The sequence below is a fragment of the Corvus kubaryi genome, unplaced genomic scaffold (genome assembly GCF_017639235.1).
Source record: "Corvus kubaryi isolate FWS band 111438036 unplaced genomic scaffold, C.kubaryi_AGA036_p1.0 78, whole genome shotgun sequence".
Taxonomy (NCBI): Eukaryota; Metazoa; Chordata; class Aves; order Passeriformes; family Corvidae; genus Corvus; species Corvus kubaryi.
Genome location: NW_024582065.1, coordinates 333698 through 361100, shown reverse-complemented (window position 1 = coordinate 361100; position 27403 = coordinate 333698). Strand labels below are relative to the sequence as shown.

The 27403-nt window shown below is 49.8% G+C and overlaps 1 protein-coding gene across 1 annotated transcript in view; it reads left to right on the top strand.

Annotated features, from left to right (window-relative positions):
- The window catches only part of RABL6 (RAB, member RAS oncogene family like 6), a 50517-nt gene extending 23514 nt beyond the window's left edge, over positions 1-27003 (top strand). The window contains 9 exon segments of the mRNA XM_042052343.1: positions 1838-1941; positions 10490-10842; positions 13054-13073; positions 13075-13220; positions 19171-19389; positions 19994-20342; positions 22378-22549; positions 24238-24287; positions 24943-27003. Of these exon segments, the coding sequence (XP_041908277.1) occupies positions 1838-1941; positions 10490-10842; positions 13054-13073; positions 13075-13220; positions 19171-19389; positions 19994-20342; positions 22378-22549; positions 24238-24287; positions 24943-25146 (1617 nt within the window). The 3' untranslated portion in view covers positions 25147-27003.
- Positions 27004-27403: the final 400 nt, after the last annotated feature.

The following is a 27403-nucleotide window of genomic DNA, read 5'->3' as shown; positions in this document are numbered from 1 at the left end:
TTCCATGCATACATGTTAATTAAAGTCAAGTTCCCATCTGCAGAGAGCACTTGAATATGATGAATCAAAATTACTCAGCAAAGAAAAGAGGGATTGCTCCGAGCTCTTAACACAATGGCAAAGGTAAACATGAAGACTCTATATGCCTTGGAAGCAGCAAATTAGCTTAAATGATCACAGAAGCCCTTAAATTTCAAGAAGGGCTCTGTCCAGTTCCAGTAAATTAGGGTTGTCAACTGTGATGAATCACCTAGTCTTACAGTACAAAATAAAAATTACTTAAAGCTTTTTTGCTGATTTCAGTCATGGTAGAATTTGATATAAATCAGTTGCTCCATAGGGGGCTCAGGCTGTGCTGTGACCATTCCCCAGGACACAACACTTGCTGGGATTTGTATGAGCCAGATTAGTTAATTGCTCTTCACATCTGTGCAGTGTCTCGATAGCTTCAAAGTTGTCACCTCTATGAAGCCGTAACGCCAGCAGCATGTGCATGTAGAGACTGAACACCATCACTTCATGCAAATGTTTGTCTTCTCAGATGGATTTTATTCTGGGAATTATGTAATAGATTTCCTTTGGGGCTTTTAATCTGATGGGATCTTTCTGCAGTGAGTTTAAGTGTTGTCAAACAGGCAATTAAGAATTCACCATGGTTATTGATGCTAGCCTTCAAAAATATTTCTTAGAGGAAAGCTTAAATGGACTTGGAGGATAAGGCAGTTATCAAAGCAAAAACCTTGGCAGTTTGGAGGAAGCCTGGGGTTTCTCTGCCATCTTCTCTTGCCTAGGCAGGGACGCAGCCCATGGCACCACAGCCCTGCCGTAATGGGGAGGCACCAGCCCAGCTCAGCACAAGCTGTCCCTGCTCCTGTGCCACCCAGTGCACAGGCAGTTGGAGAGGGAGAATTGATGCCCTGAGGCACTGAACATTGTGGCTTTTGACTCCAAAATTCGGGAGGTGAGCTGACTGGCATGGCCAGTGCACAGCTGTGTGCCAGCCAGCTGTGCCTGAGCAGAGGGGCTGGGGCTCTGGGGCAGGATTTGCACCACTGACAGCTCTAGTGTTGTCCAGGGGATCCGGAATGATGTTTCTGCAGGAGTGGATGCTGTGTCAGCCCTGCAGGGCTGCAGCCCATGAGGGAGCTGGCTGTGCCTGTGGTTACTGATCTCTCCTTGCTGCCATCTGGGATGTCAGGAGGAAGGAGTCTGTTAAGCCAGCATTTCCCCTCAGCTGAGGTTTTGGTTAGAGTTCTGTTGGAAATGTGGGAAAGGAAGGACTGAGTGGGGCAGCCCCGGGTTACATTAGTGCAGTCAGCTCACTTTATTGCCCGTTTGAACCAGACTGGGGTGTCTGACCCCTCTCTGTGGGACAGCAGCTGGAGGCAGAGGGGCAAGGACTTCTGAAATGTCCCTGAGTTGGCAGGTTGTGCTCACTCATCTACCCGGACGGCAAAAGAAGATTTGTGGGAGGCTTTGCATCAGCTGGGTGCTGAAAAAGGAAAATCAAAGGCCTGAGTGAATGGTTTGCACAACTGATTTCTGCAGGAGCTGAATCCGTTCTCCAAATGTAACTGGTGATGTGTCTGAAATAACACATTATTGATTTATGGCTGAGAACAGCTCACAGAACAAGGTGCTTCTTACACAGACTTTATGGATTATCTACTTTTTATTCACTTTCCCTGAGCACTCTGTATTTAAATGGACACCATGATCAGGGCCAGGGCTGCTGTTGGATGTGTTGCTGTGGTAGAGTGGTGACATGGGATCTCAGTGCACAGAGATCTGTTACACTGACCCTTTGCTCAGACCCAGCTTGTTTTCCTTTCCTCAGAGGGAGACGTTGCTACGGCAGCTGGAGACAAATCAGCTGGATATTGATGCAACTCTGGAGGAGCTGTCAGTGCAGCAAGAGACTGAAGACCAAAACTACGAACTGTATGTCACTGAGCTGTCTTTTCTAACTGTTTTGGGTGTCACATGAGTGTTGGGCAGCCCCAGCTGTGGCATGTGGCCAGGTTGAAGGGTCTAGCGAGTAACATTTAGGGAACCTTGGGATAAAATGTTGCTTTTGAATGGCATCACCTGAAGTAAAGCATGCACCTGAGGATCCCCTGGTTCCTCTGCCCTGTGTCTGTTCTGTGTCCTGGCTGTGTGCTTGACCGCTTGGAATAGCGTTTGCCAGGTTTAGCCCCACAAAGCCAGAACACCTGTAGCACAGTGAACAGGAATCCATATTCTGTGAATTCCTGCCACAAGGCCTTTATTGCAGTGGTGTGCAAGCCAGAAAAGTCAGCCTCGGAATGTATTGAAAAAAAGATTATTTACAGGCAGCTTTGTTTGGAAATTAGAATCAATGATTGTGAAATATTCATGCACAGGCTTTTGGACAAGCATTTTTCAGACCAAGTATAAAGTTCTATAACCTTGTTCAGCATGTTTTCCTTGGAGAGCATTGAAATACCCCAACTGACACAAAGCAGTGCTGTTTCCAGAGCGTTCACCTCGTTATCCTCCTCAGGGACTAGTTAGTCACCTCATGCCTTGAGCACTTCTCTTGACATCCTTACTCAAAGGACTGGGCTGTGTGGGCTGTGCTGTCAGATGGTTTTCCATAGTTTTGTTTGTACTGCTTCAGTAATGAGAGGATACTTAATAGAATCAAGAGTTGGCAAAGCTGTTTCAAACTCACAGCACAAGATCTTGCTGCTTCGTCACCTCCTGCCTTTCCAGCAGCTTTAGCATGTGCTGGGATTCCATATGTGTTACTTCAGCTCACAAATCTAGCAGAAAAACAGGTTGCATGGGGCTTGGAGCAGCCTGGTCCAGTGAAATGTGTCCCTGCCTGTGGCAGGGTCATGGAGTGAGATGAGCTTTAAGGTCCCATCCAACCCAGACCAGTCTGGGATTCTGTGGCTGTGAGAACCATCTTCTGCCATATCTACCTCTGGGTTAGTCTGTGTTGGGCTAGATCTGAGAAGCATCTGAGAAGAGATCTTAGATCTTAAAAGTGGCAGCAGCAGTGTGGTAGTGGTGGAAGGGTGGCCAGACCTCCTAGTTCTACCAACAGGCATTAGACTGGATCATCCCATCCAGTGTGACCACACTGCCCTGCTGGGAGGCTGTTGGCACTGTCAGGCTGCAGAATTAGCTTAACATGACCTCAGAAATATCAGAGCCTGACAAAAGAGGAGTTGCTAAAATATTAAAAGCAAGACTTTTCTGTAGGATTCTGGTTTAGCAAATAAAGTGACATCTTTATGCAGATAGCCAGCTCCTGCACGTTCATATCTGTACTGAGACCAAAGTTCTTCACTTTCAGAAAATAATGCTTCTTTTAAGACAGGGCTTTAAAATACCCCTGGTGCTTCCTGGCTAGAGGCACAAATCCCAAAAGAAAAGCACCGGACAGTGTCATGTCTCAGTACTTTGATCACACTGACTAAGAGCGCTCTTTTAGGGTTTTTAAGGTTTTTCTCTGTACCCCAGGTAGCAACAGAGAGTCTGTTAGTTAGAGTGGCACCTCTGTGAGACAGATGAGCTGCAAAGGGGTTACTTCATCCCCGGAGTTGAAAGGTATGCGCTTCCTACGCTCAATTTTTATCCCTGCAGGAGGTCTCCAAGCTTGAGTTTTGTAGCCAAAGACCCAATTTAAAGAAATGCTCACATTCCTATGTCAGAGAACTCAGGTTTGGGTAAAGTTTCAACCTTAGTAAACAGTTCAGGCTGTGAAGCAGAGTACATGTGGACACAACAGTATGTGCTGGGAATCAGAGCTTGCAGTGGTGAGGCAGGTCTGCAGTGCTTGTTACTAGGGCTTGGGCAGGTCCTTGCACCCTTGCTTGTCAGATGCCCATCATTTTGGGATTACCGTGTTTAATGTGCTGCATCAGTGAGTGTCCAAGTGAGCACCTGGTGCACTGTCTGCTGCCACTCGCCCTGTTGTGCCCACCGTGTGTGTTGGTGCAGTGTGACTTGGTGACCCTTGACAGATCACAGAATCATGGAATTGTTAGGTTTGGAGAAGCCCTCTAAGATCAAGTCCAGCTGTTAACCCCATTCTGCCAAAGCCACCACCCAACCATGTCCCCACGTGCCCCATCCACATGTTTTTCAAGTACTTCCAGGGATGGTAGCTCCACCACTACCAAGGCAGCCTGTTCCAATGTCTGACTGCCCTTTTCACGAAGAAATTTTCCCTAATATCCAACCTCAACCTCCCCTGGTGCAACTTGAGACCTCTTTAGCTTTTTCCTTTTTATTGCTTGTTACTTGGTAGAGGAGCCCAACCCCCAACTGGCTACACTTGCTGTCACAAGGCCCCACGTGTCACACCTCCCATCACAAGGCCTTTGTGTCGGTTGCTTCACTTTAGACAGCACTGGGAATTCTGCTGTGGGTCACCCAAATTGCACAGCAAGGGGAGATGACTGCAGGCGTTTGGGGCCACAGTCCATGGTGTGGCTGCTGCAGCACTTCCTCAGAGGCCATTCCTGCTCTCCTGCCATAAAATCAGGCCACGGAGCAAGGCAAGGTGACAGTGCTAGGACATCTCAGTTGTTCCATTCACCCCTGTGCACGTCTGGTAGCTGCTCTGTCACAATGACCGGTGCTAAATTTGGCTCTGTGAGAACAGAAAGAGAACAAGAACTCTTCCTCCTGCTGCAGCGAGGGGGACCTGAGGACAGAACGTCACCGATCCGAAATGTGGATCCCAGAGACAACACGAGGTGGCACACGATGCTGCCTCTTCTGCCTTACGTAAGCCAGCCTGGGCAGCCACTGCCTGGCTGTGCCTGTGGGAGACACGCTCTGCTTCCAGTTCTTTCCCTGTGTTCAGGCTCCCCGCTGCCTGACGCACCTCTGGCTCTGGTACTTTCCCACTGCTTTCAGACTTCACATTTTCAGTACTGCTAAAAGAATATTTCAGCCCTTTCTGAGTTCTTCAATCCTTGTTAAACAAACAGCAATGACTTTTATGATGTTCTGAATTTGTACCAATTTTGCTCAATTTATCCATTCTTAATTGTACCCAGCTTATCTTCTGTTTTCAAGGAAAATTTGTTTATGTTCAGTGTACCCATTCCCCCACAGAAAGATGCCCGGGCTGGACAGCCCTTTTGGTGAAGAGATTTTCCCCAATATTCAACCTAAAACTCCCCTGGCACAACTTGAGGTTGTCTCCTCTCACCCTGTGGGTGCCAGACCAATGACTGCAGACAGGCATTTGGGCTGCCCTGCTGAGGACTCTGCTTTGGGGAGACATGTTCCCTGCAGGGACAGCTTTAGTCCCTGCAGAGTCATTGACTGGGGCGTTGGGGTTTTATTTGCCTGGTTGTTTTTTTCACATTGAGCATAGCTCGTAATTTCAGGAAGACTGTGGTGCTGAGTAACACCAGCACTGTGGCAGGAGGAGCTGCTGCTGGAGCTGTTCTGTGGTATCCTCCTCTGTATGGAAATACAGGTCAGGAATGACACCAGCTACAGGCTGAGTTACGAGCTGGGAAAGTAAACCCACTCCTGCTTTCTCTTCCCCTGCCCCACTTTTATCTTCTCCACTTGCTGTGAATCCTTGTGGTCATCAGACAGGTCGGGAGCCAGCCTGTACTGGAATGGGACTCTATCTAGGTCACATGTTTTGGGGGTGCTGCATTAAGAATTAAGTGCATCTAAGCCTGTCATCTATCAGTCTTGCTAGAGAAGCGGGGGACATGGAGCATGTCCATATTTTATGGAGCAGGGAGTTACCCTGCTGCATCCATTTTGTCTGGTGGAGAACAGGACAACAGCAGGAATTAAACCTGCTTGGCCGTTGATTCCACATTCAGGGATCTGGGCTAGGGGGGATCGGGGCAGTACCTTTAATGAGCCCAAAACAAGCATGTGGAAATCTAACCCTCGCTAACCCCAGTTAAATTGATGTCATACAGCCAGTTAATCTTCATTTTCACAATTAATAAAATAACCCAAAGCCTTTCTTGCCACATGAAATACACTTGAACAATTTATCACAGCATGTTAGAACCAGGAGCCAAAAAGCTTTAGGCTGCTCCTGTCTTCAATATTAAATGAACATGAGCACTGACAATTTTAGGAATTGTGAGGCTAACGAGTCCTTTTGTGGTTTTGTGTTCGCCCTGGGAGCAGAGCAACAGTAACCTGAGGCCCTGATGAATTTTTGTTCCCACAGAGCATGTTCATTTTTAAAATTGCATAAAAGTTTCCTCTTGTGAGCAGGTCCAACCACCAGTGAATTATTCAGAAGTTTGAGGATGTTTTGGACTTGTTGCTTGGTCTGTAATGGAAGGATTGAAAGGCAAATAAGGAGCCCCTGTGGGTGAAGGCAGATGACCTACCTGGATGTACGTTGTATATTTGCAGTCTCTGTATCCCAGTGGAATAAAGGTGCTCAGGTGTGAGTTCACCTTGTGCTTTAGTAGGACCTGGTCTGCTACATCCAGTGTGGGCATGAAGCTACTTATTCCATGGTAAGGTTTTGAGTGAGTCCTTTTCCAAAGGACTGCTGGATAGAACGAAGCATGGACAGATTGTATAGAATCTGAGAAAAAACAGACACATGGCAGGTTTGGCCCGGTGTGTTCCCAAAACAGCCACACTTGTGCCTCTGAGGAGTGTGTGTAAAGCCAGAGAAAGCATTCATGCATTATGTAGTATTTTCAAAGTGTGGAGGATGCTTAGACACCTCCATCCTGGAAATTACTGCGAGCTTGCTGGCAGCATTTCATGTGTGCTGGTTTTCCACCCACCTCCCTCACAGAAGATCTGACTATAAAAACTCAGCAGAGCTGGTTTATGCTGCCCATGTAGCACCAATGTCAGACCACGCTGATTTCCCCAGTGTCACAGCACAAGGCTTGGCCCACATGTCTGGTTGGAGATGATGGAGGTGACGTGAAGCACACGTGTCACAGCTGTCCGCAGTGCTGTGCTGGGGCAAGAATCTGTGTTGTGCTGTCCCCAAATAATCATTTGTATCTTCCTACTAAAGAACTTGCTGTCTCCTGTTCTTGTGCCCTTCACACACCACAGGTGACAAAGGTACAGGAGCACAGGTGCAGACAAAGCCTGCATGTGTGTTGCACCCCAGTCTAGTTGTGCTGGAGGGAAGGATGACACTCTTTATACTTCAGTTATGTAGCGTGGTTTTTTTCCTCCAGCTCTTAAAATTCATGTGTTTCTAGAGGAGAAACAGGTGGTAGTCGCAGCCTTCCCTCCCTCTGGAGCTGGCTACTTTCCCAGAACAAAGCAGGTTGTTTCCAAAATGGGCAGCTTTGGTAGAACCACGTACAGTAAACCTTCAAATATTCTGGTATTGTTAAGAGTTTCCTGTACTTTGTTGAGTCCACCTTTAAGTACTCTTTGAGCTTCATATTCTGTATCCTGAAGTGACTCTATACATTCTTTGTGTCTCCTTGTTCCCAAATCTTCAGTGCACAATCATCTTATCCTACCTGAGTCAGCCAGTTGCTTCAATGGGGGACTCAGCAACCTGAGGCTCAGAGGTTCTTTCTGGTTTCGTGCAGTGTTGGTGATTTAGGTGTTCCTGCAGTCAGTCAGGGAGCCCAGCACAGTCAGGAGAGCAAGTAGTGCTGGCAGCAGTACCTTGGCTGCTGGGTGCAGCAGTGCCCAGGCTTGCAGGCTTCCATCCAGGATCGCTGTTGCTATAAACAGGAACGGGGTGCATGTAGATCAGCTGGGATTAATCTCTCCTGACGGTTGGGAGGCAGGAGTCTTTAACCCTGAGTGGGGCTTGGGAGGGGGAGGAGTGAGTACCACGAAGCAAAGCTATTCAGCTGTCCTGTCTTTGGCTCACTAGAAGCCCTGGATCAAAGCTGGGAGGAGAGGAATGTCAGAATTCAGCACACAGCTGTGTGGTGTGGAGCCGAGGAGCTGCACATCCCATGCAGGCAAAGCTCATGAACAGCTTTTCAGGCTGTGGCAATTCACATGGCTTGGGGATAAAGCCAGGCTGGACGAAGGCTGAATTGCAGGACCCCTTGGTTTGCCTTTCCCACCCCACAGACGCCTGTACCCTGCTGGAGGATGCTGAGCCGTGGCCCCCCTCCTCAGGAAGGGAGTGCGGTGACAGAGATGTATTGAGCACACACTATTATGTTCCTGCAGCATGTGTGATGTATTATGCACCTTCCAAACAAACCTGATGCAGTCCACAGAGCTCAGTGCAGGAGTTGAACTCCTTTATGTTTTCTCTCTGGTGCATGACAAATCCATGCATCATTTTCAGTGGAACGTGTTGTCGCACAGCTTGCCCCAGGAGAGGGAGGATGGGGACTGGATGCTGCATCGCATGCTCTGAGCTCAGCTCTGCTGGGAGCTCATGGTGATGTAGCCAGGGCTCTGGGTGGAATAGGCACATAATCTTTGTCCCAGACCCTGATGGAAGCATCAGCGAGGCCACTGCAGCATGGCATTGATTTAGGTGCCTTGACAGTCTGCAGCTTCCTCACGAGGGACAGTGGAGGGGCAACACCAATCTCTGCTCTCTGTGACCGAGGACAGGACCCAGGGAATGGCTGGAGCTGTGCCAGGGCAGGTATAGGTTGGATATCAATAGACAGCATGTGACAGCCAGGCTCCTGCATGGTTGGGATTGCAGTCCTGAGTCCAGGCTTCTGGAATGAGCGAGGCGAGCCTTTTCCAGCCATTCTCATGTGGAGAACTGGGAGCAGGAACACTTCTTTCCTCACCCTTGAGTAGATGACGATTTTGTTTGTACTGTTGATTTTCTTCCTTTCTGTTACTTGGGATCATCTAGTTCTATCTGAATCTTGTCCCTGTCCTCCTCTCTGTTGATATTGCCTCACTAGTTCTGCTTTTTAGTGCTGCCCTTGATTTCCACTTTAGCCAGTTACTTAGTTAGGAAGGACTGCTGGTTTTCCACTTCAGGTAGCAGCTTCCTGGGGCTATTGTTCCCCAGGGCTCCAGATGCTGCTGGTCACAAAATATATTATTTTGTTCCTTAAAAGTATATCAGGTTACTGCCTTAAAATAGGAAATGATATCTCAAGGAGGCTTAGAATCTCTTAGCCCCCGCTGTTTGCGTTCTGCTCAGCAGTCAGTCCAGGGAAGGTTCTGGCTGGCTCAAGTCCCTGAAGGACAAGGTCATGCTCTGTGTGGGAGAGGAGGCTCTCCTTTGACATTCTCATTGCCTGGAGCTCAACCAAGTCTATCTTGCAGAACCAGCTGAACCCAGAGCCTCTACGCACAAATTCATTAAGCTTGATGAAATGAGAGACGAGATCGGGATGTGCTGGATACAGGATGCTTCACTTTGGGTGTCCTCTCTAAATCTCTCAGCTGTGCAGTATGTGGCAGATCTAATTTTCAGACCATTTCATGGCAAGAACTTGGCTCTGTCCACGTTTCTTTCCACAGAGCTTGTGAAACAGGCTGCTAACACTGTGGGCTGCAGAGGGAGGCTTGGGCTAGGCTTGGGTTTCTTTTGGAAAACGAAAGAGCTTTTCACTCCCTATAGTGGTCCAGGCTTTAATGTTCTTCCAGTTGGGAACCCAGCCAGGACCACAGCCTGCTCCAGGGCTCCCACTGCTTGGCTCCAGGGCCTCCCACACAGAGGGGGAGTGTGTGCAGGGGAGAGCCTGCATGTGGGTCTGCACCCTGCGAGAAGGGTGATGGCAGACAGTCTTCTCTGAGTCCTCAGGACAGCTCTTTTCTTTTGATGTTCAAGGATTCTCCTCTCAAATCCATTCTTGGCTGATAAAGAGGTTATAGCAGTTTTCTTGAGCACTGTGATTTCTTCTGCAGAATCTAAAAATGTGCCATCCCTACAGCACTTACTGCTTTAGAGACATATGTCCAACAACTGACTTCAGGTTTCATTTCAAGCCCTGGCATGTTGTTATAGTCTGTCTATTCAGGGAGTTCCCAGTAGTGTTGCAAATATAGGTTTCATCCAGTAGTGCAGAGCAGGTTGGGATTCTCCACACCTCAATGCAGATGGGGTGAGTTCAGCTCGTGTGGGTAAACCAGATGTATTGTGACCCAGGGAGTCACAGTGCCACTGGAAGCAGATCCATACCCTCCCAAGCCCAGCTGGAAGCAGACCCATACTCTCCCAGGTCAGCACACAGCCAAATAAAAAGGGCTTGTATAAAGGAGGGAGAGGGACTTTTTTTATGAGCAGGTAGTGAGAGGACACGAGGCAATGGTTTTAAACAGGCAGAGTGTAGGGCTGGATGGGAAGAAGTTCTTCCCTGTGAGGGCAGGGAGGCCCTGGCATAGGGTGACCAGAAAAGCTGTGGCTGCCCCTGGATCCCTGGAAGTGCCCAAGGCCAGACTGGACTTGGAGGAACCTGGTCTAATCGAAGGTGTCCCTGCCCATGGTAGGGGTTGGAATGAGATGAGCTTTAAGGTCCCTTCCAACCCAAACCAGTCTGGGATTCTGAGATTCGCCATTCCTTATATTTGTAATTTATCTTCCCCACAGCTTCCTGGAAATGATGGAAGCCCGAAGTCAAGGACACACCTCACCACTAGCAACGAACGGGCAGAGCCCCTCCTCTGGCTCCCAGTCACCCATCGTACCTCCGAGCTCCACATCCACAGGCAGCTCCAGCCCCGGCACCCCCCAGCCGCCACCGCCACTCGCCACAAGCTCCACCATCTCTCCTGACCCCGCCCCATCCTTCTCTCCAGTGCCTGTGCCCGAGGCCCCGCAGCCCCCCGCGCCCGCCGCAGCTCCCGCGGCCCCCCCGGCCGCAGCCCCCCCGCCCAAGCGTGGCATCATCGCGCGGCTCTTCGGGACATCCCCCGCCGCCGAGCCCGCTCCTCCCCAGCCAGGTAGGTGCTGCTGCCCTGTCCAGGCAGGATGTGACCTGTGGGCCTTCCGCTGTTTCCATTTCATTTTCTCCCTGCGAGAGACTGAGCAGACAGGTGTGTGAAGGCCACGGGCGCCATGCGTGTGCAGCGGGTGTCCAGGGGGAGTTGGGCTGTCAGTCTCTATTTTTCTCCTGATCAGCGTTTTGGTTTATCTCTGTGCTGGATGGGGACTGTGCCCAGCCAGCTGGGTAGTGGCTGTGGCATGCTTAAGAGGAAGACCCTGAACACACAGGAGACGCTAATAAAATAAATAAAATGTCAGGTTCCTACCAGGAGAAAAATGCCTCTTTAATAGCAAAACAAATGGCTAGAGAAGGTATTTGAAGTGCCATCCTTGCACACGTGTGGCAGTCCAGAGGGGCTCCTGTGTGTAACAGAGAGAAGCAGAGTGCTGGGTTTAAAGGTCATTCAGCCAGAAATGGTCATGTAGGTCCAGGCTCCGCAGCAGATCCCTCTGGGGAAAATCTGCTCCTTCCGAGCAGGTCTGGGGGGTGGGAGCCCTCAGCCCTCAGCACTGGTACCCGGAGGAGCAGCACAGCCCTTGGTCCGGACCCTGCCGGACAGAGTGCCAGGGCTGAGGCATCAAGGGTTTGTTGCATGTAATTTTACTGATCCGGACCATAATTTGCCTGTCACATTCACTTTGTTTGTGGAGCTAACTGGAGCTGCAGAGCTGGCACTGCCTAAAAATCATGTCATAGTTTGAGTCACCCTTTGGAAATACCTCCCCTCTCACACTGGCTCACAGTGCTCCTGAGACGCCCACAGAGAGAAAGGAGGAGGTGCTGGGAACATGGGTTGCAATTTCAGATGTTGAAATGGTCTGGTTTTAGATCTGCACACAGTGTTCTGCATCCTGTGCCTCTTCCCAGATATGACACAATGCACCCATTTTGGTTTGTTTATGACTCTTCCTAGCCAGAGAAAACAAAACAAAAAGCAAAGAGGAGCAGATGTTAGAAATTCCTTGTCAATAAAAAAAAACCTTTGTCATTTTGATCTGTAGAAAAAAAAAAGACAAGTGGTCTACTACCAGTGTTACAGTGATTGGGTTTGGGGTTTTTCGTTTTCTTCCCTTTTTTAACTCTTTCTTAGCTTGTCAGCTATTTTGGGCTTGTGACTTCCAGCACTGATATCTCGGAATGCTTAGGGGTGGTTGCAAAAGGCAGCCTGGAAGAGCTGATGTGTCAGTGTTGCAAGGTTTCAGTAATGTGCCACGGGCCTGCCCCTCCACTGGAATGTGCCCAGGGACTAGTTCACTGGAAAGCAGCTGAAAAATCACTGTTACCAAGTAATACTTGGTTTTTCTGGGAGCTGCTATTTAAGGTTTCTTTTGAAGTCTTCGAGTAGTAATTCCTTTGTCTGTGGTTTAGCTTACACCAATGCTGCTCTGTGGCATTAGTGGTAGTGTTTGTATGCAGAAGTGATCTGAAAGTTGTGCTAAGGAGAGCAAAATCTAGGAAAAAAAGACAAAAATCTTGTTTTACCCAAAAGGAAAGATTCTAGATGTGAAGTGCAGCATGAGCAGAGGAAAAAGATTGAGTATTGCAAATTCTGGAAAGGTTAATCACTTCAGGATTCTCAGTTATGCTAATTTAATGAGTTTTCATCCTGATACCTTGAAGATGGGTAAAGGTATTTCTACAAATAAACTATATAAAGTCAGTCTCTATTTGAGGTAGCTCTTGAGCTTTTGTTTGCCCAGGACATCTAAAAGCACAGTGTGAACAATTCTGCCTTGGACAGTTGCAGCTGAAAAAAGCAAGAGGATAGGAGAGGGTGAACTGAACGGTCTGGAAAAGGTAAGAGAATGGCGAAGGGACATCCCCCAGGAGCAGTGCACATAGCACAGGTGTAATAAAACCTGTGGTACAGTCGGTTGCAGCATTCCCTGGAGAGCAGAGCCAGCCCTTGCCAGAGAGGTTTTCAGTCTGTCTAAGAGCCTGGGTCAGCCTGGTGCATTCTAAACCACAGCTGTCCTGGTCTGTGAGTGCCTTCATGTCAGACTCTGGGCTGGTTTATATCCTGTTCATAACCTTCCTCTTCCCTCGCTGTGGAGCCAAGGTCCTGCTCATGGCTGCTGCCACCCTGGGAAGCACAGATCTGGAAAAAGCCAATTTCTGTCTTGTTTGTGGTGACGCCCATGTTTTACAACTCCTGTTGCTAATGCAGATCCTGCTGCTGCCACTCCTCCCCCCCCACCCTGCAGCCCCTGCCAAGGTACAGAGCGTGGAGGACTTTGTTCCTGAGGACAGCCTGGACCACAGCTTTCTGGAAGACCCCGCGCCGCAGAAAGACAAAGGGAAACCACAAGCCAAACACCGGCTGGATAGTGAAAGGTAAGGAAAGGAGGGTGGAGGGAGGCTGGCACAGGGACATGCCTGGATGTGCAGCCTGGCTAACGTGGTGCAACCATTCAGTGATTCCAGAGCAGTTAGCTGCCCCAGAGGCTTTCTGGCTGGGGTATGGTCAGTCAGCATTCACCATCTCCCATTTAGTGACAGACACTGCCCCAGCCCTGAAACTCCCTGTGCCCTGGGCTGATCCCACAGCGTGGGCAGCAGAGGAGGGGGGATTCTGCCCCTCCACCCCACTCAGGTGAGACCCCACCTCCCAAGCTGCCTCCAGCCCTGAGGGCTAACATCAGAAGGATGTAGAGCTACTGTAGAGAGTCCAGAGGAGGCCACAGAGCTGCTCCAAGGGCTGGAGCCCCTCTGCTCTGGAGCCAGGCTGGGAGAGCTGGGGGTGTTCACCTGGAGAAGAGAAGGCTCCAGGGAGATCTTACTGCGGCCTTTCAGTGTTTAAGGGAAGGTGAGGACAGAGGTTTTAGCAGGGCCTATTGCAATAGGACAAGAAATGGTGATTTTAAACTAAAAGAGGGGAGATTACGGCTAAGTATAAGGAAGAAGTTTTTTACGAGGGTGGTGAGGCCCTGGCACAGATTGCCCAGAGAAGTGGTGGATGCCTCATCCCTGGAAACATTCCCAGTCAGGCTGGATGGGTCTCTGAGCAACCTGCTCCAGTTGAAAATGTCCCTGCTCAGTGCAGGGGGTTGGAACAAGCTGAGTTTTAAGGTCCCTTCCAACCCAAACCAGTCTGTGTTTCTATAATTATCTACTCCAAATGGCAGAGCTGTGCTTATGCCATAAGCTGGATTTTCTCTTTTTTCCGTGGTTTTTTTTTTTTCCTGGCTTCGATGGTTTTTAACCAAAAAAAGGGAGAGGGGATTGTGTATACTGAGCTGCTCAGACAAGAAGATGTGCAACGAGCTGTCTGAAGGCAGACTGTCTCTTAAGAGGTGACCTAAGCATACTCTCAGGCTCTGTATCCCTTTGCTCAGAATATTCCTTGCCTGCTGCCTCTTGTCATCAGCACTGGATTAACCAGGAGAGTAATTAAGTGCTGACACTGCTCATCTGTTAATGTGGTGGATTCTGCGTCTTTTGACATCTTTGTCATGATCCAGTATTTTCCACTTCAACCACAGGAACTTTAAATCAGTGCTGTGTGTGAGGCTCAATGCCTGTATAATGCAGGTCAGCCTGAATCATCATCCCTTGTGATGGCAGAACACGTGGATGTTTTATTAAAACAAAAAAAAAAAAAGGAAGAAGAAAGTGGTGGTTGCTGGCAGCGTGCTGGCCTACAAAGCATCTTGCTCATGGCTGTGGCAGAGCTGAGATATTTTTCTGGGTTTAACAAGGAATCGTCAGGAGAGCCAAGCCTGACCTTCTGAGGAGCTGGGTCCTGAAGTGCCCTCAGAGCTCTGGAGCTGCAGTTCTGCTGTGGGCAGGAGGCTGATCTTTCACAAAGGCTTCTGTGCTTCAGCATGTCAGTGGAAGCAAATAGGTGTTAAAGTGTATAAAAGTCAAAGATGTTGCACAGGGGTGCAAGAATTCTGCTCCTTGGTTTAGAGTTCATCCATTGCTCACAGTGATAGCCAGTGCTGTCAGAGCAGCTCTGTTTCCCTGGGAGAAGACCTTGCAGCACATCCCTGCAAATTCACATGCTCGTTATTTCTCTACAACCTGGCATCCGTGGCTTGCTCTGGTTTCTTCTATATATCACACAGTTTCTCAGTGGTCTGGCAATTTTCCATTCTGTTTCTTGCCAAAAAGGGCCTACTAGAATAAGCCAGATGTGCTGAAATTCAGAGATGCACATGTGGTTCTGACCATCACCTGCAATAACTTTTCTTTCAGGATGCCAGTTACAGCCCCACGGTAGCCAGGAACAGCATTCCAGTTCTGTGAGCACTGTCCTCTATAATCAGCTTCAGTGAGGAGGTGGTTGTAATTGCCACAAAATCTGCTGCAGAAATTTATCTCTGACCTAAAGAACACAGTAGATCTGTGAAATCACTCAAACCTTGGGGAGATTTTATTGGTTTTAAAAAATGGAGTCCTGGAAGTTGCTTGTCCCCTGTACCTGAGTGAGGAACAAGGCCTGAGAATGTCCCAGCAAGGTGCATTCAGGTCTCGTGGTCATTTTGAAGCAGATACCTGAGTGTTGAACTTACACAGCTCACCAGCATGCCTGAGTGTGCTGGAGCCAAGGGTGAGCTCCAGAGCTGAAGTGTCATTGAAGATGTGGCAGAAGAATGAGCCATGTTTTGAGAATTTGTGAAATTACTTCTACCCAAACGAGAGGAATTGCCTTGGTGACTGCGAACAGGAGTCCTGCAGGGAGCTCCAAGAACACCTCGTTGCACTGAGGTTTCATGTGTGGAGCAGAGATGCATTCACAGGGTTGGAAGGCAGCTCGGGGGTCATCCAGTTCAACCTCCCCCTCATCCTGGGCCACTCGGAGCTGGTTTCCTAGAACCATTTCCAAATGGCTTTTGAATTATCTCCATGGATGGAGAATCCACAACCTCTCTGGCAACCTGTGCCAGTGCTCAGGCATGCTCAACTCCCTGACCTGTTGGTAGTGCTTTGCCTCATGAAGACCAGGACACCATTGGCCTTCTTGGCAGCAGGGGCACCTTGTTCAACCTGGCACGCCCCAGGCCTGCAGTGGAGTCCTGGGTTTTGTTTAATGGCATGTTGTGGTTCTCTGACTTGCAGTAGAGAACTCCCCAAATCAGTTTCTTTACCAGTTAATTAGGAAGGTATTTCAGTCTCCCAATTTGCTGTTTCAGAACTTAATTTGCTGCTTTTCAACCTGATGCCATGAGCCAGCATGTATGTGAGTGCCCCAGAGGACCTAATCTGGCTCCAAAGCATCTCCCCCTTGGCTCCTGCTGGGTCAGGCTGGCCTGGGTCCCTGCAGGGGCTGGAGGTGTCTGAAAGGCAGTTTATGCTTCACCTGACACTGTTCCTGATCTTTCTTTTCTGCATCCTTAGACATTTATCTTAAACACGAATTAGATTTCTGTGTCCTTACATCTGAAGGGCTTTGAAGTGGTTCTTGGCTTTTATGGATCTGTTATGGATTCAGTGGTGCCCGGCTGCGCTAGCCCAAGGGAGGGAAGCCAAGGTTCACAGTAGAAGACCAACATCTCCTAGAACAGCCATGCAGGCTCATCCTGCAGCGTGGGATTCCCTCAGCTTACCTGCTTTATTAGAGCTTGGGTTTTTTCTTTAGCCCCAAAAAAGGATGTGGCGAGAGCCCATGAGCTCCCCAGGGCTGTGGGAATATGGCCCACCCAGGTCTGAGGTTGTGAGCTCAGGTTGCAGCAGGATTTGTTTCTTCCCCAGCAGCCAATCTGTGACACACCAGAGGCTCACTGAGGACACCCCAGCAGGCTGTAGGGTCACTAGCTCAGGGCAGACCACAGTGAGCAGCATCATTTTGGGGGGCTGCAAACACGCTGGGGGGCGTGCAAACACGCTGGCTCAGTGCTCACACCAGCTTGGCAGGGCTTCAAGGGCTGGAGGGAGTGGTGCAATGTGCTTGGGTTTGCATGCTTTGCTTTCCTTCCAGCTGGAACCTCAGGACCACAAGCTGATCCTAATTTTGCCTTGTCAGAGCCTGTTTATACTGCAGCAGTGATTTTCCTGATGTATATTCACTCCATTGCTCTGCTCTTCCGCTGTCGCTCAGCGATCTGTGTTGGCTGGAGATGGAGGCAGGGTTCTCACTGCGAAGGGACGTGGCCCACTTTGGCGAGGGGGTGTACACATGTGGGTGTTCCGTTCGGACTGGGAAAGCTGGAAAGGCTGCAGGTCTGGATTGAGTGTGGAAGGACATTGGCAGCAATCTCTTAAGAGCCCCTGTGCCTAATAGAGCAGTGATGTGTTAAAGAGAGGCAGTGTGTCTAGTTCGGAATAAAATCCTGCCACTTTTAGGATGCAGCTCCATTTTCTTTTCAGTGCATTTCAAGAGGAAACCCTGCCAGTGCTTTGAAAACCACAGGAATCACTCACTTGTCATTCCTCCAGCCTTGGGGGCTGGTTGGGCACCAGTTTTCCTCTCCTTTGTGTGGCTGGGCTGTGTGCCTGCGTCCTGGCGTGGTGTGAGAGCAGCAGTGTTAGTGATGAAGGGGCTCTTCAGCAGCCTGGCCCTGCTCGGTTGGGCACTGAGAGCAGGTCCTGAGAGCAGAGGGATCCACGCTGAGAGCAGAGGGAGGGCTGATGCTGGCCCTGGTCTTGGCACTCCAGCCCAGACGAGCACTGGTTGTGATGGCTCTGTGCTGCACCAGGTGTCATTGGCGTGGTGTCCCATTGTCACAAACAGCTCCATTGTCTGTTGGCAGCTGTATTAACTCTTCAGAACTATCTTGTAAAGCAGTACCCAGCCGTACAGAGGAGCCAGAGCGAGCAGTTACCATCGTCCTGACTGTGTTTAGGGTATTTCTCATCTCACCAGCACACCATACTCCACTGTCTTCCAGTGCTTGTCCTGTGCTAGTGACTGGGAACACCACTTACTTCCAGTTTAAGGGTTTTAGGGTTTTGTTTCTGTCTCTACAATCGAATCTGTTCCAAGCTATAATAATTTTTTTGTCTCTGTGTAAAAATGAAGGCTGTGCTTGTACACTCCAGGTGGCATCACTAAAAGGGCAGTGACTTGTGTGTGGTGTTATCAGGAAGGAGCTAAGTATCTCTTGTGGATAAAGCAAATAGACCAAGGAAAGGTGGTGCAAAGGCTCATCAGCTGAGCCTGGGGAAAAGATCTATATTCCTGGCATAAACAAATTTTTCAGAAGGTGTTAAAATTGAGTCCTAGGGACGTTCAGACAAGAATCCTCAATTTCAGCTGCAAAGCTCTCTCAAGCTGCCTCTGGACGCAGAACTGTGCTGCATCCAGGGAGGCTGACATACAGCTCTGGCAGTGTGTCCCTAGGTTAATTTAATTTGGGCAATGTTAAAGCATGGCTATGGTGTCTGTGTATCTGCCTGCTTCGGGGAGCACTGCAGAAATAGAAATGATCCCAGGAAGCTAATAGCTGCCAGTGAACTCCCCTAGCAGTGACAGTGTATGATCAGGTTTAATTACAGGATGTGGGATGAAGGCAGGCACTTCCCATGCTTTGACTGACTGGTCCTTGCGTGGTGGATGGAGCTCCATGTTCTGAAGGAGCTGAGGCCACACGCTGCTCTGTGCCACTGAGGCTCACCTTCTCCAGACGCTCATTTCCAGCTTGAGGGGCAGCAGCTGCTCTGTGGCACATCCTGCTGTGGCCCTTTTGGTGTGGGGCTCGTGCCACTGCCGCAGCCTGCGGGCAGCAGGTCCAGCCTGAGCTGGGCAGGGGGCAGGGGAAGGCTGGCAGTGCACAGAATCACAGAATCACCAACTGGTTTGTGTTGGAAGGGACGTTAAAGCCCATTCAAGTCCACCCCTGCCACGGGTAGGGACACCTCCCACTATCCCAGGTTCCTCCAAGCCCTGTCCAGCCTGGCCTTGGACACTTCCAGGGATCCAGGGGCAGCCACAGCTTCTCTTGGCACCCTGTGCCAGGGCCTGCCCACCCTCACAGGGAACAATTTCATCCCAATATCCCATCTAACCCTGCCCTCCTTCAGCTTAAAGCCATTCCATTATCCCCATTATCCTATCCCTCCTGGCCCTTGTTCAGTGTCCCTGTCCAGCTCTCCTGGAGCCCCTTTGGGCACTGGAAGGGGCTCTAACATCTCCCCAGAGCCTTCTCCAGGCTTAACTATCCCCATTTTCAGCCTGTCTTCAGAACAGAGGTGCTCCAGCCCTTTAATCATCAGCTGCCCCAGGCTGAGGATGTGTGCCCTGAGGCTGGCTGTACCAGCCAGGCCAGTCTCAGTGTCTGTGCAGGGGGAGGCAGGTCTCTCCAGGACATCCTGGGGTGCTGTGTCTGATCACTCTGTTTTGCAGCGATGGAGAGGTGCCTGGGGGGAACCCCATGGTGGCAGGTTTCCAAGACGACCTGGATCTGGATGACAAAATCCCCAGCAGACCAATGCTGGTAGCAGAACGGGTGCCCAGCAAGAACATCACCCTCTCCAGTGAGGAGGAGGAAGAGGAAGAGGTGGAAGACTCTAAGGTCATCCTCGTACCTGATGGAGACAAAAACACAGAGCAGGAAAAAAAAAGGTACAGAGCACAGACTGAAGCGTGGGGTTGTGCTGGCAAACCTGGACCTCTCCTCAGTCCTGCCACTGACTGTGTGTGGCCTCTGGGCAGTGTCAGTGTCTCTGTCTGCCTGTTCTTCAGCTGTGAGCTGGGGCTGTAGTTACTGTGGGTGTAACTGCTGTGTGTGGTGTGTCCTGCCCCTGCCTTGGAGCTCCTGTGCCACTGGGACGGTTCTGCGTGGGAGTATCTGCCTGCTTTTCCTCAAATCTGAACAAGAGCCTGGAACTGAGCACCAGAGTGGCTGTTTGTGGTGGTGTGGGAAGGAGAGAGGAGTCACGTCTTGCATGAAGGGAGTGGAGTCACTCTCCACATCCTGTGCTGGGAAACGATGAGATGGGTCATGTTCTCCCCATACCACATCCTGTGAGGTGAGGGTTAGGGTTAGTGTTAGGGACACGAGGGTTGTCCTCAGCCTGAGTGGTGCATTTGACCCCACACCCCTGTAGGAGGCACTGCCTCTCCCAGCAGGGTGCACGATGCAGCCCCTCAGGCTCAGCTGTTAATTGTGCTTTGCTCCACAGAATAGGGATGGACAGACTCTGACAACTTGTTTCTTTCTTCTCAGGTCTTCCAGAAATTCTCTGAAACCCCAGAGTGAAGCAATTTTGACCAAAGCAGCTGACCCGAAACCTCCTGACAGTTTACCTCCCCGTTCTGGGTCTGAACGAAACAGCAGCAGCAAGGGCAACATGAGCCTGTCAGCTCCTGCTGCTGCCCCCACAGCAGCAGCCCAGGCCTCCAAGGCCACTGCCCAAAGCAAAGGACTTGCTTCCAAGCAGAAAGTGGTCAAAGAGGAGAAGCCTGAGGACTCTGACAGTGATCAAGAGGGACCAATAGCTACTCAGATGCTCTCATTTGTTATGGATGACCCAGACTTTGAAAGTGAGGATTCTGACAGCCAGAAGAAGAAAATGGTAAATAACAAGCCCATGTTGCTGTGAGCTGTGCCGAGCTGAGCTGGAAGGGTTGAGGCATCTCCCTGAGCAGAGCCTTCATCTGCTCTTCCCCCCCTCAGCAGCAGTTGCAGCAAGGCAGGTGCTAAGCAACCTGCAGAGATTGATGTGAGCACAAACCCAGCAAATGCTCTGAGTGTGAAAGCCACATGGCAGCAAGAACCCCATAGCATCACAGATCCATAGAGCATCCTGAGCTGGAAGGGACCCAGAAGAATCACTAAGTCCAACCCCTGGCCCTGCACAGACCCCCCAACAGCCCCACCCTGGGCATCCCTGGCAGCGCTGTCCAAACGCTCCTGGAGCTCTGGCAGCCTCGGGCCGTGCCCATTCCCTGGGGAGCCTGGGCAGTGCCCAGCACCCTCTGGGGGTAGAACCTTTTTCTAATGACCAGCCTAGACCTCCCTGACACCAGGTTTGTGTTTACAAACACGAACAAGATTTCTGCTTGTGTGTTTTACTGTGCTGTTTATTCTCAGCCAGTCCAGCAGTGTGGGAGGTACCAAATACAAAGCTACTGGGTTTCCACCTGAACTTTAACATGCAGAAGGATGTCTCTGCTAGAAAGAGTGAGCTCCTTGCAGTCAATCCAGCAATAAAAAGGCCATCACAAAATTTACTTGGCAACGCTTAAAGGGAAGAAGAAAGGTCTGCTTGGGAAGGACTTTCCAGGACAGCAGAGGTAGCTGTAAGATCTGTGACAGTCAGCAGGTGTCTGCTCAAACATGAGATACACCAGGAGTCCACTCACACCTCCCCTGTATTACAGGTGGAGAAAACACTTCTGCCCCTCTTCTCTGCACTGGTCAGAACTTGCTGCCTGGCTTGAGAGATCCCTGCTTTCAATGACCTGTACTCAAAACTTGCAGAGCAATCTCTGGAAACTGCTAGCAGTGATTTGGGTTGGGCAGTGGCTGTTCAGGGGTGTCCTGATGTCTGGGTTAGCTGGTGTTCAGGGGGTTTCCCTGTGTTTGCCTCATTCTGAAATCCTGTAGAAAGGGCTGTTGTCACAGTTTCTTTGACCTTGCTCATGTGTCATGCTGTTTATTAAGTAATTTTCCATTCATTTTGCATCTTCACTTCCTGCTTTTCTTGACAATTCAATATGAAAGCAAAAGTATTGGGAGCAAGTTTCCATCTCTTGCACGCACCAATGAGAAGGGATTGGTGAGGAAGCAGCAGTGCCAGGGAATGCCTGACACAGGGAATGCTCCGTAGCATGGGAATGCTTTTCCAGTGCAGGGTGTGCTGGTCAGGCAAACCAGTACAGCCATCACCATTAGCAAGGTGGGGGCATTGCCTGACCAGCAGCGCAGCAGGGCCGTGTTCCGTCAGTGCACAAGGACACCAGGAGGGGTTGGATAACAGATTCTGAAGAGGATCAGTTGGCAGGTATCAGAAGATCATTAAACTGAATTTCCGTTCCCATCATGCAGAGACAGAGTATTTTGGGGTAATTTCCAGGCTCTGCAGCATCCTGGGTTTTAGCCCACATCAAAGGGGCAGATTTGCCCTGGAAGCACATTCCCTTTTGGCTCGATGAAGGGAATTGTTCTGCTTCCTCAGCCCTGCTGCCTCTGGTACCTGAGACCCACAGAGCTGCACTGCAGAAAGCTTCTGTCGCTCAGGGCTGGAGGGGAGTTTTCAGTCTGTTAGATTGGATTTTCCCAGAATAGAGGTGCCTCCCCAGGGCAGGAGGAAGCTGATGCTGTTGAGCTAACAGAGTTGAAGGTCTGCCTACGCTGGGAATTTGATTTCAGCAGCCCCAGTGTGAAGAACACCCTTGCCAGTACCAGTGCGACTGAGGCATTTTACCAAGGCAAAAATTAGAGCTTGTAAGATCCAGGACATTGATTTCCAGGCAATAACAGCTCAGTTCAGCTGCCATTTCCTTCCCTCCTCCCCACCTGCTGACATCTGACATTTTTGTTTGCAAAATGGTTAGAGATTTTGGTTGAAGCATTTGTCAGTGTTTTCTGCCTTTGCTTGTCTCTAGGATGAATTCCCAGTGCGGGAAGATCTCTCTGAAATATCTGATGATGATACCTCGCTGGCAAAGCCACCCCAGCCTGTGAAATCAACAGTCCCCTCCTTTAAACTGAAAAATGACTCAGATCTCTTTGGCTTGGGTTTGGAAGAAGCTGGTCCCAAGGAGAGCAGCGAGGAAGGTAAAGCTCACACCTTATTTCCACTTTTGCTGTTCTTGTTTGTCAGACATTTAGTTTTTCCAAAGTCTTTCCAAGGTGTCAGCAAACCAATTTGTGCTAAATAAAATACCCTCTAACTTCTGCAGTGCCCTGTATGAGTCTGTAATCTGGTTTAAAACAGCATGAATAGCTTTTAAGATTTTCCCCACGAGGAGGAAAGCTTGGCTTGTCCCTGGCACCAGCCGTGGGTTATTTTTGTCCCAGCTGCAAGCAGAAGCACGTCTTTCACAAGCCGCTGCTGTGTAAGGCTTCCTGCGTAGCCCTGTGTGCCTGGGAAGTGGTGTTCAGCATTGCATTGCAGTGTCCACCCCCTCCAGAATTTGGATCAGCTTGGACAAAATGCTCTGACATTCCCTGCCAATTTCCTCTTCTATTTTTGGGAAAGATGGGGTGAGATCCTGATCACAACCTAAGCATTCCTCAGGCTTTATTTTTTGCCCCCCCATTCCCTGAGGGAACAAATCCTACTCATGCAAATAATTCCTGCTGTCTTGGCATTACTGCAAAGCAACTTCCTGTAGACCTGCCCCGATGTCAGCATGAAAGATGGGAAGTTAAAGATTTAAAGAAGAAAAAAAGCTGTGAGCAGCACCAGAGAGAGCTCCTTGAATAGCTGTTCCAAAAGTGTGAGGAAGGTGTCACAGGCTGCCATGGTTCCATCAGCTTGTCACTCTGAGCTGCTCAACAGCAGAGCTTGAAATAGCTGTAAGTGCATCTGCAGAGGCCCAGGTCAATAATTTAACTTCGGTTTAGATTCTTAAATAATTAAACGTGGGTTCCTCATATCTCTTCTTTTGGTGATAAATATAAAACCATCTCTCAGTCGTCAGTGATTGGAGCTTGCCTGGCAGTTAGGCTTCTCCAAGGCTGCATTTACACATCAGCTGAGGAAAAAGGCATGTGTAGATAAGAGTGACAGTCAGATAGCACATGTGAAAAGTGGTGCTGTCATGAAGCCTCTGGTGAAGCAGCTGAGCAGGTACTCCCTTGTTCAAGGAGGTTTTGTGCAAAGGCAGTGGACACTCAGCAGCCAAGTCATCAGCCACAGTCAGTGTGTGGCACATGTGACAGGGCTGGACTCTGGGACTCATTTGGTGGTGTGAAAGTATTCACCCCTGCAGAGCAGGGCTGCAGCAGGGATGCTTTGGGGATGTAATTTCCATCCACAGTGTGAGCAGCAGTGAGCATTGGCCTGCCAGGGTATCCCATCTGCTGACACCATGTCCTCCATCGTCCTCAGAGAAGATGCCTGGGAGGATTTCCATCAGAGGGGAACTGTTCCTAGCAGCTCTTCTTCAGTTCTGGAAATAACAATCCAGTCCCCAACTCAGCCTTTGGACCAGTTTGTAGAGCTGGTCTCTAGATGTGTTTGTCGTAGCTGTGACACAGCGAGTGCTAGGTCAGTGTTGATCACACAGATCATACAATGCTCATAATTAAACAGGACAGATATGGTTGACTCAGGGTCTGGGTGCTGGGGCCTGTGTTGGTTCCCAAAGGGGCACAGTTTGGCCTGGGGTGTTGGCATTGCCTTTGCCCGTGGCTCCAGGATGGAGCATTTTGTTCTCAGAAATGGGGCCAGGGCAGAATTGCAGCTCTTACCATTTAAATGGATTAAACACAGTGGGTTGTTTTTTTTTTTTTAACAGATAAACAACCTTCTAAGGAGAAAAAGAAGAAGAAAAAGAAAAGCAAAGAGGTACTGTTTAATTCTTCAGACCTGTCGTGTTACCCACCTGCCTGGAACAGGGGTGGCCTTTTGTGCTGTCCTCCTGGGACTTGGTGGACTCCCTTCCATGCTCACATCCTGCAGCTCTGATCTGTGCCTCCTAGGCTCTGCAGACCCCTGACCTTCAAAGCAAGGTTTTGGAGCAGTTGAATTTTGAAAAGGGAATGTGTGAGTTCGCAAAACACAGGATGAGGCAGAGCAGTGCCTCTGTGCTGGACTGCGTGTTCATAGCACCATGATTTTCCAAGCAGAAGGGTGCCCACAACAGACCTAATCTCAGGGATAGTGAGGGAAGTCTGCAGGAGCCTTTGTCTGTGCCATTTAAGCCTGTCCAACACCGTGGTATTGTTGGGCTCAAGCACTCTGGCAGCCCAGTGCTCTGTATAACCCAAATGGTCTCTCTGGTTTTCTGTCCAAACGTGCAGAAGGGTCTTCTGGTGCTTCAGCCTAAGATTCCTGATCCAGTTGAAGATATCCCTGCCCATGGCATGGGGGTTGGACAAGGTGACGCTTCAAAGGTCCTTTCCAGCCCAAACCATTCTTCAGAGCCAGGTGTCAGGGCAGTACCTCCTGGGTCAGTGGCACACTCAGAGGATTTGCTAATAAAGATGTTCTCATTTTGCAGGAAGAGGACAAGTCAGTGAAAAAGAAGAGCAAACACAAGAAGAGCAAAGAGAAGGAGGAGAGCAAAGAGGAGAAAGACAAAAAGAAAAAGAAGAAGAAGAGCAAGGAGAAAAGCAGTGAGATAGATGAACTTGAGGCTTTTCTTGGCGGAGGAGGAGCCGGCATGAGCAAACCACGGGGCGGGGGGGACTACGAGGAGCTGTAGCTTGGCTGTGAGTGGACTCTGCACCGTGGCTGTCTCCATCTTCTCTGACGAGTCACCCCAGGACAGGCACAGATGTGTAAAGCTTTGGCCCTTTGCTTTGTAGTCTCGCAAACCAGAGTGAGCAAAACAAAAGCTTCACATCTGTGTGTGCTGCTCTGGTGCATCGTTACACAAAGAAAACCCAGCTGAGATGTACGTGAGCCAGGGGAAGGTTCAGGGCATGGCTCCCAGGCCTGCTTCCAGGCTGTCGGTTTTTCTCCTTCCAGAGATGCCCCATCAGGTCACTGGCAGGCTGTGGGGCGAGGGGACCTGCCTCCTGCTCCATCCCTGCTGCATTCCACTCCTGCACACCTGAAATTCCTGTCTTGTTAAGAGGAGTGCAACAGAACATGCCGCATGAACGCATCGTGCTCGACTGTCTCAAGTCTTTAACTTCTTATCCTTCCTATTTTTTTAAGGAGAAAGGTGATATTGGCCATTGCTTCATCCAGCAGTTGATGAGCTTTAAGTCAAGCAGATCATGCTATGGTACAGCTCTCTAAAGCAGCAGGCACAGGGACAGTGTGAGAGAGAGAGTGTTTGTTGAAGTCCTGTGAACGGGACCTTTCTGCACAGCAGCTTAATTAGCTCTCACTGGTGCTGCTGTTGGAATTCATGAAGCCCATTGATTTCCGTGGCCCCAGTGTCTCAGACACTACATGTAAGCTGCTATGCAGTTTGGGAAAACAATGAAAAGTGCAAAGCTGACCTGAAAGAGAGAGAAAAATCAGTGCTTTTCTGCATTTCCCACCCTTGAATTTGCATATTCCAGAATCCCCTGCTGCTGGGACCTCTCAGGGACATGACTCCATGTGGAAATGAAGATATCCAGAGCTTCAGAATTGGCTACAGGGCAGTGTTGGCATGGCAAGGCATTTGCTTCTCAGGCATTTTACAGTCAGGCTGTAAACCCCAGCTGCTGCTCTGTGCCGAGAGGGACCAGCACTGCAGCTCGGCAGCGTCCGTCCTGCTCCAGCTTCTGTCCATCCTGCAGCCAGCCAGCGTGCTGCCTTCTGCCCCAAGCAGAGAGCCTCCTCTGTCCCATGACTTTGGGAAGCCTTTTAGTTTTTGCTTTGAACTTAAACCCATGGATTAGTACCTGCTCAGCAGCCGTTGGATGGGCACTACGGCCACCCCTTGGCACTTACTTGTGTCTCAGTGAGCAGCCCCTGTGTTTGATGGAGCTGGTCAGTTCTCTGTGCCCCTCCTGGTTTAGGTCTGGGGTCCCTTGCTCAGCTCAGATGGTGAAGCTTCCTCCGGGTTTTGTGCGTTACATTCCCTCTTGCTTGTAAGTTGATTTGAGGTTTGGTTTTGTTCTCCCTCACCTCTTTTTGTTGTAAAATGTCAGCCATGAAATCCAAACTGGAGTTTCCTTCTGCGTCCCTATAAAGTAATGTGTTCTTTTGATCCATTATCCACCCAGAGCTGTCTTGACCAGCAGGCATTTCCTGCTCCATTTTTCTTTTTCTTACGCCCAAAATGCACTTGTAACCATTTCCCTATAAAACAAACTGGTTTTTTGCTGCATGAGCTGTGTATTGTTCAGGTCTGTCTGCCATTAGCATTTGCCTCCTCTGAGCATTCCACATGGCACTGTAGGGAAATTGCATGGGACAGTTCAAACTTTGCACATCTGGGGAAGAAAAGGAAGATTGAGACAGGACCGGTTTGCAGCCCTTTTGGGCAAAGGCAGGTGCCTCAGCTGCTGCGGTCCCAGAAGTGCTTCTGTTCCATCCGGATTTTGGGTCATGTTCCATTTTTGCGTCGAAAAACCCTGGTACAGTCCATTCTGACTATAAAGCTCTGTTGTACACCTGTCTCTGCACCTCTTCTTCTACCCCAGAGCCCCCATGCCTGGGCTGGGAGCTGCGTGTCCCTCCTCGTGCTGCTGTGCTCCCACATCTCGCGGGACGAGATGCTGAATTAAAAATCATTCCAAAAAAAAAAGGAGCTGAACATAAGAACCATGAGTTCTTTCCCCAAAACTGAAGTCTGAGAGAGCTGCTGTTTCCCACAGCGTAGAGGGGGCAGTGGTTTTAGTCGGGTGTGGGTACAGGGGCTGTCCTGGTGGCCAGTCCCTGCTGGCACCAGTGCTGGCCTTGGTGTGTCTGGCTCCTGTGCCAGGTTTGCTGCCCTAGGAGCCTTCACATTCCCTGCAGCTTGTCAGCACGAGGAGCTGAGGCAAAACCTAGCAAAGATGAGTCATTCTGCTCCAAAA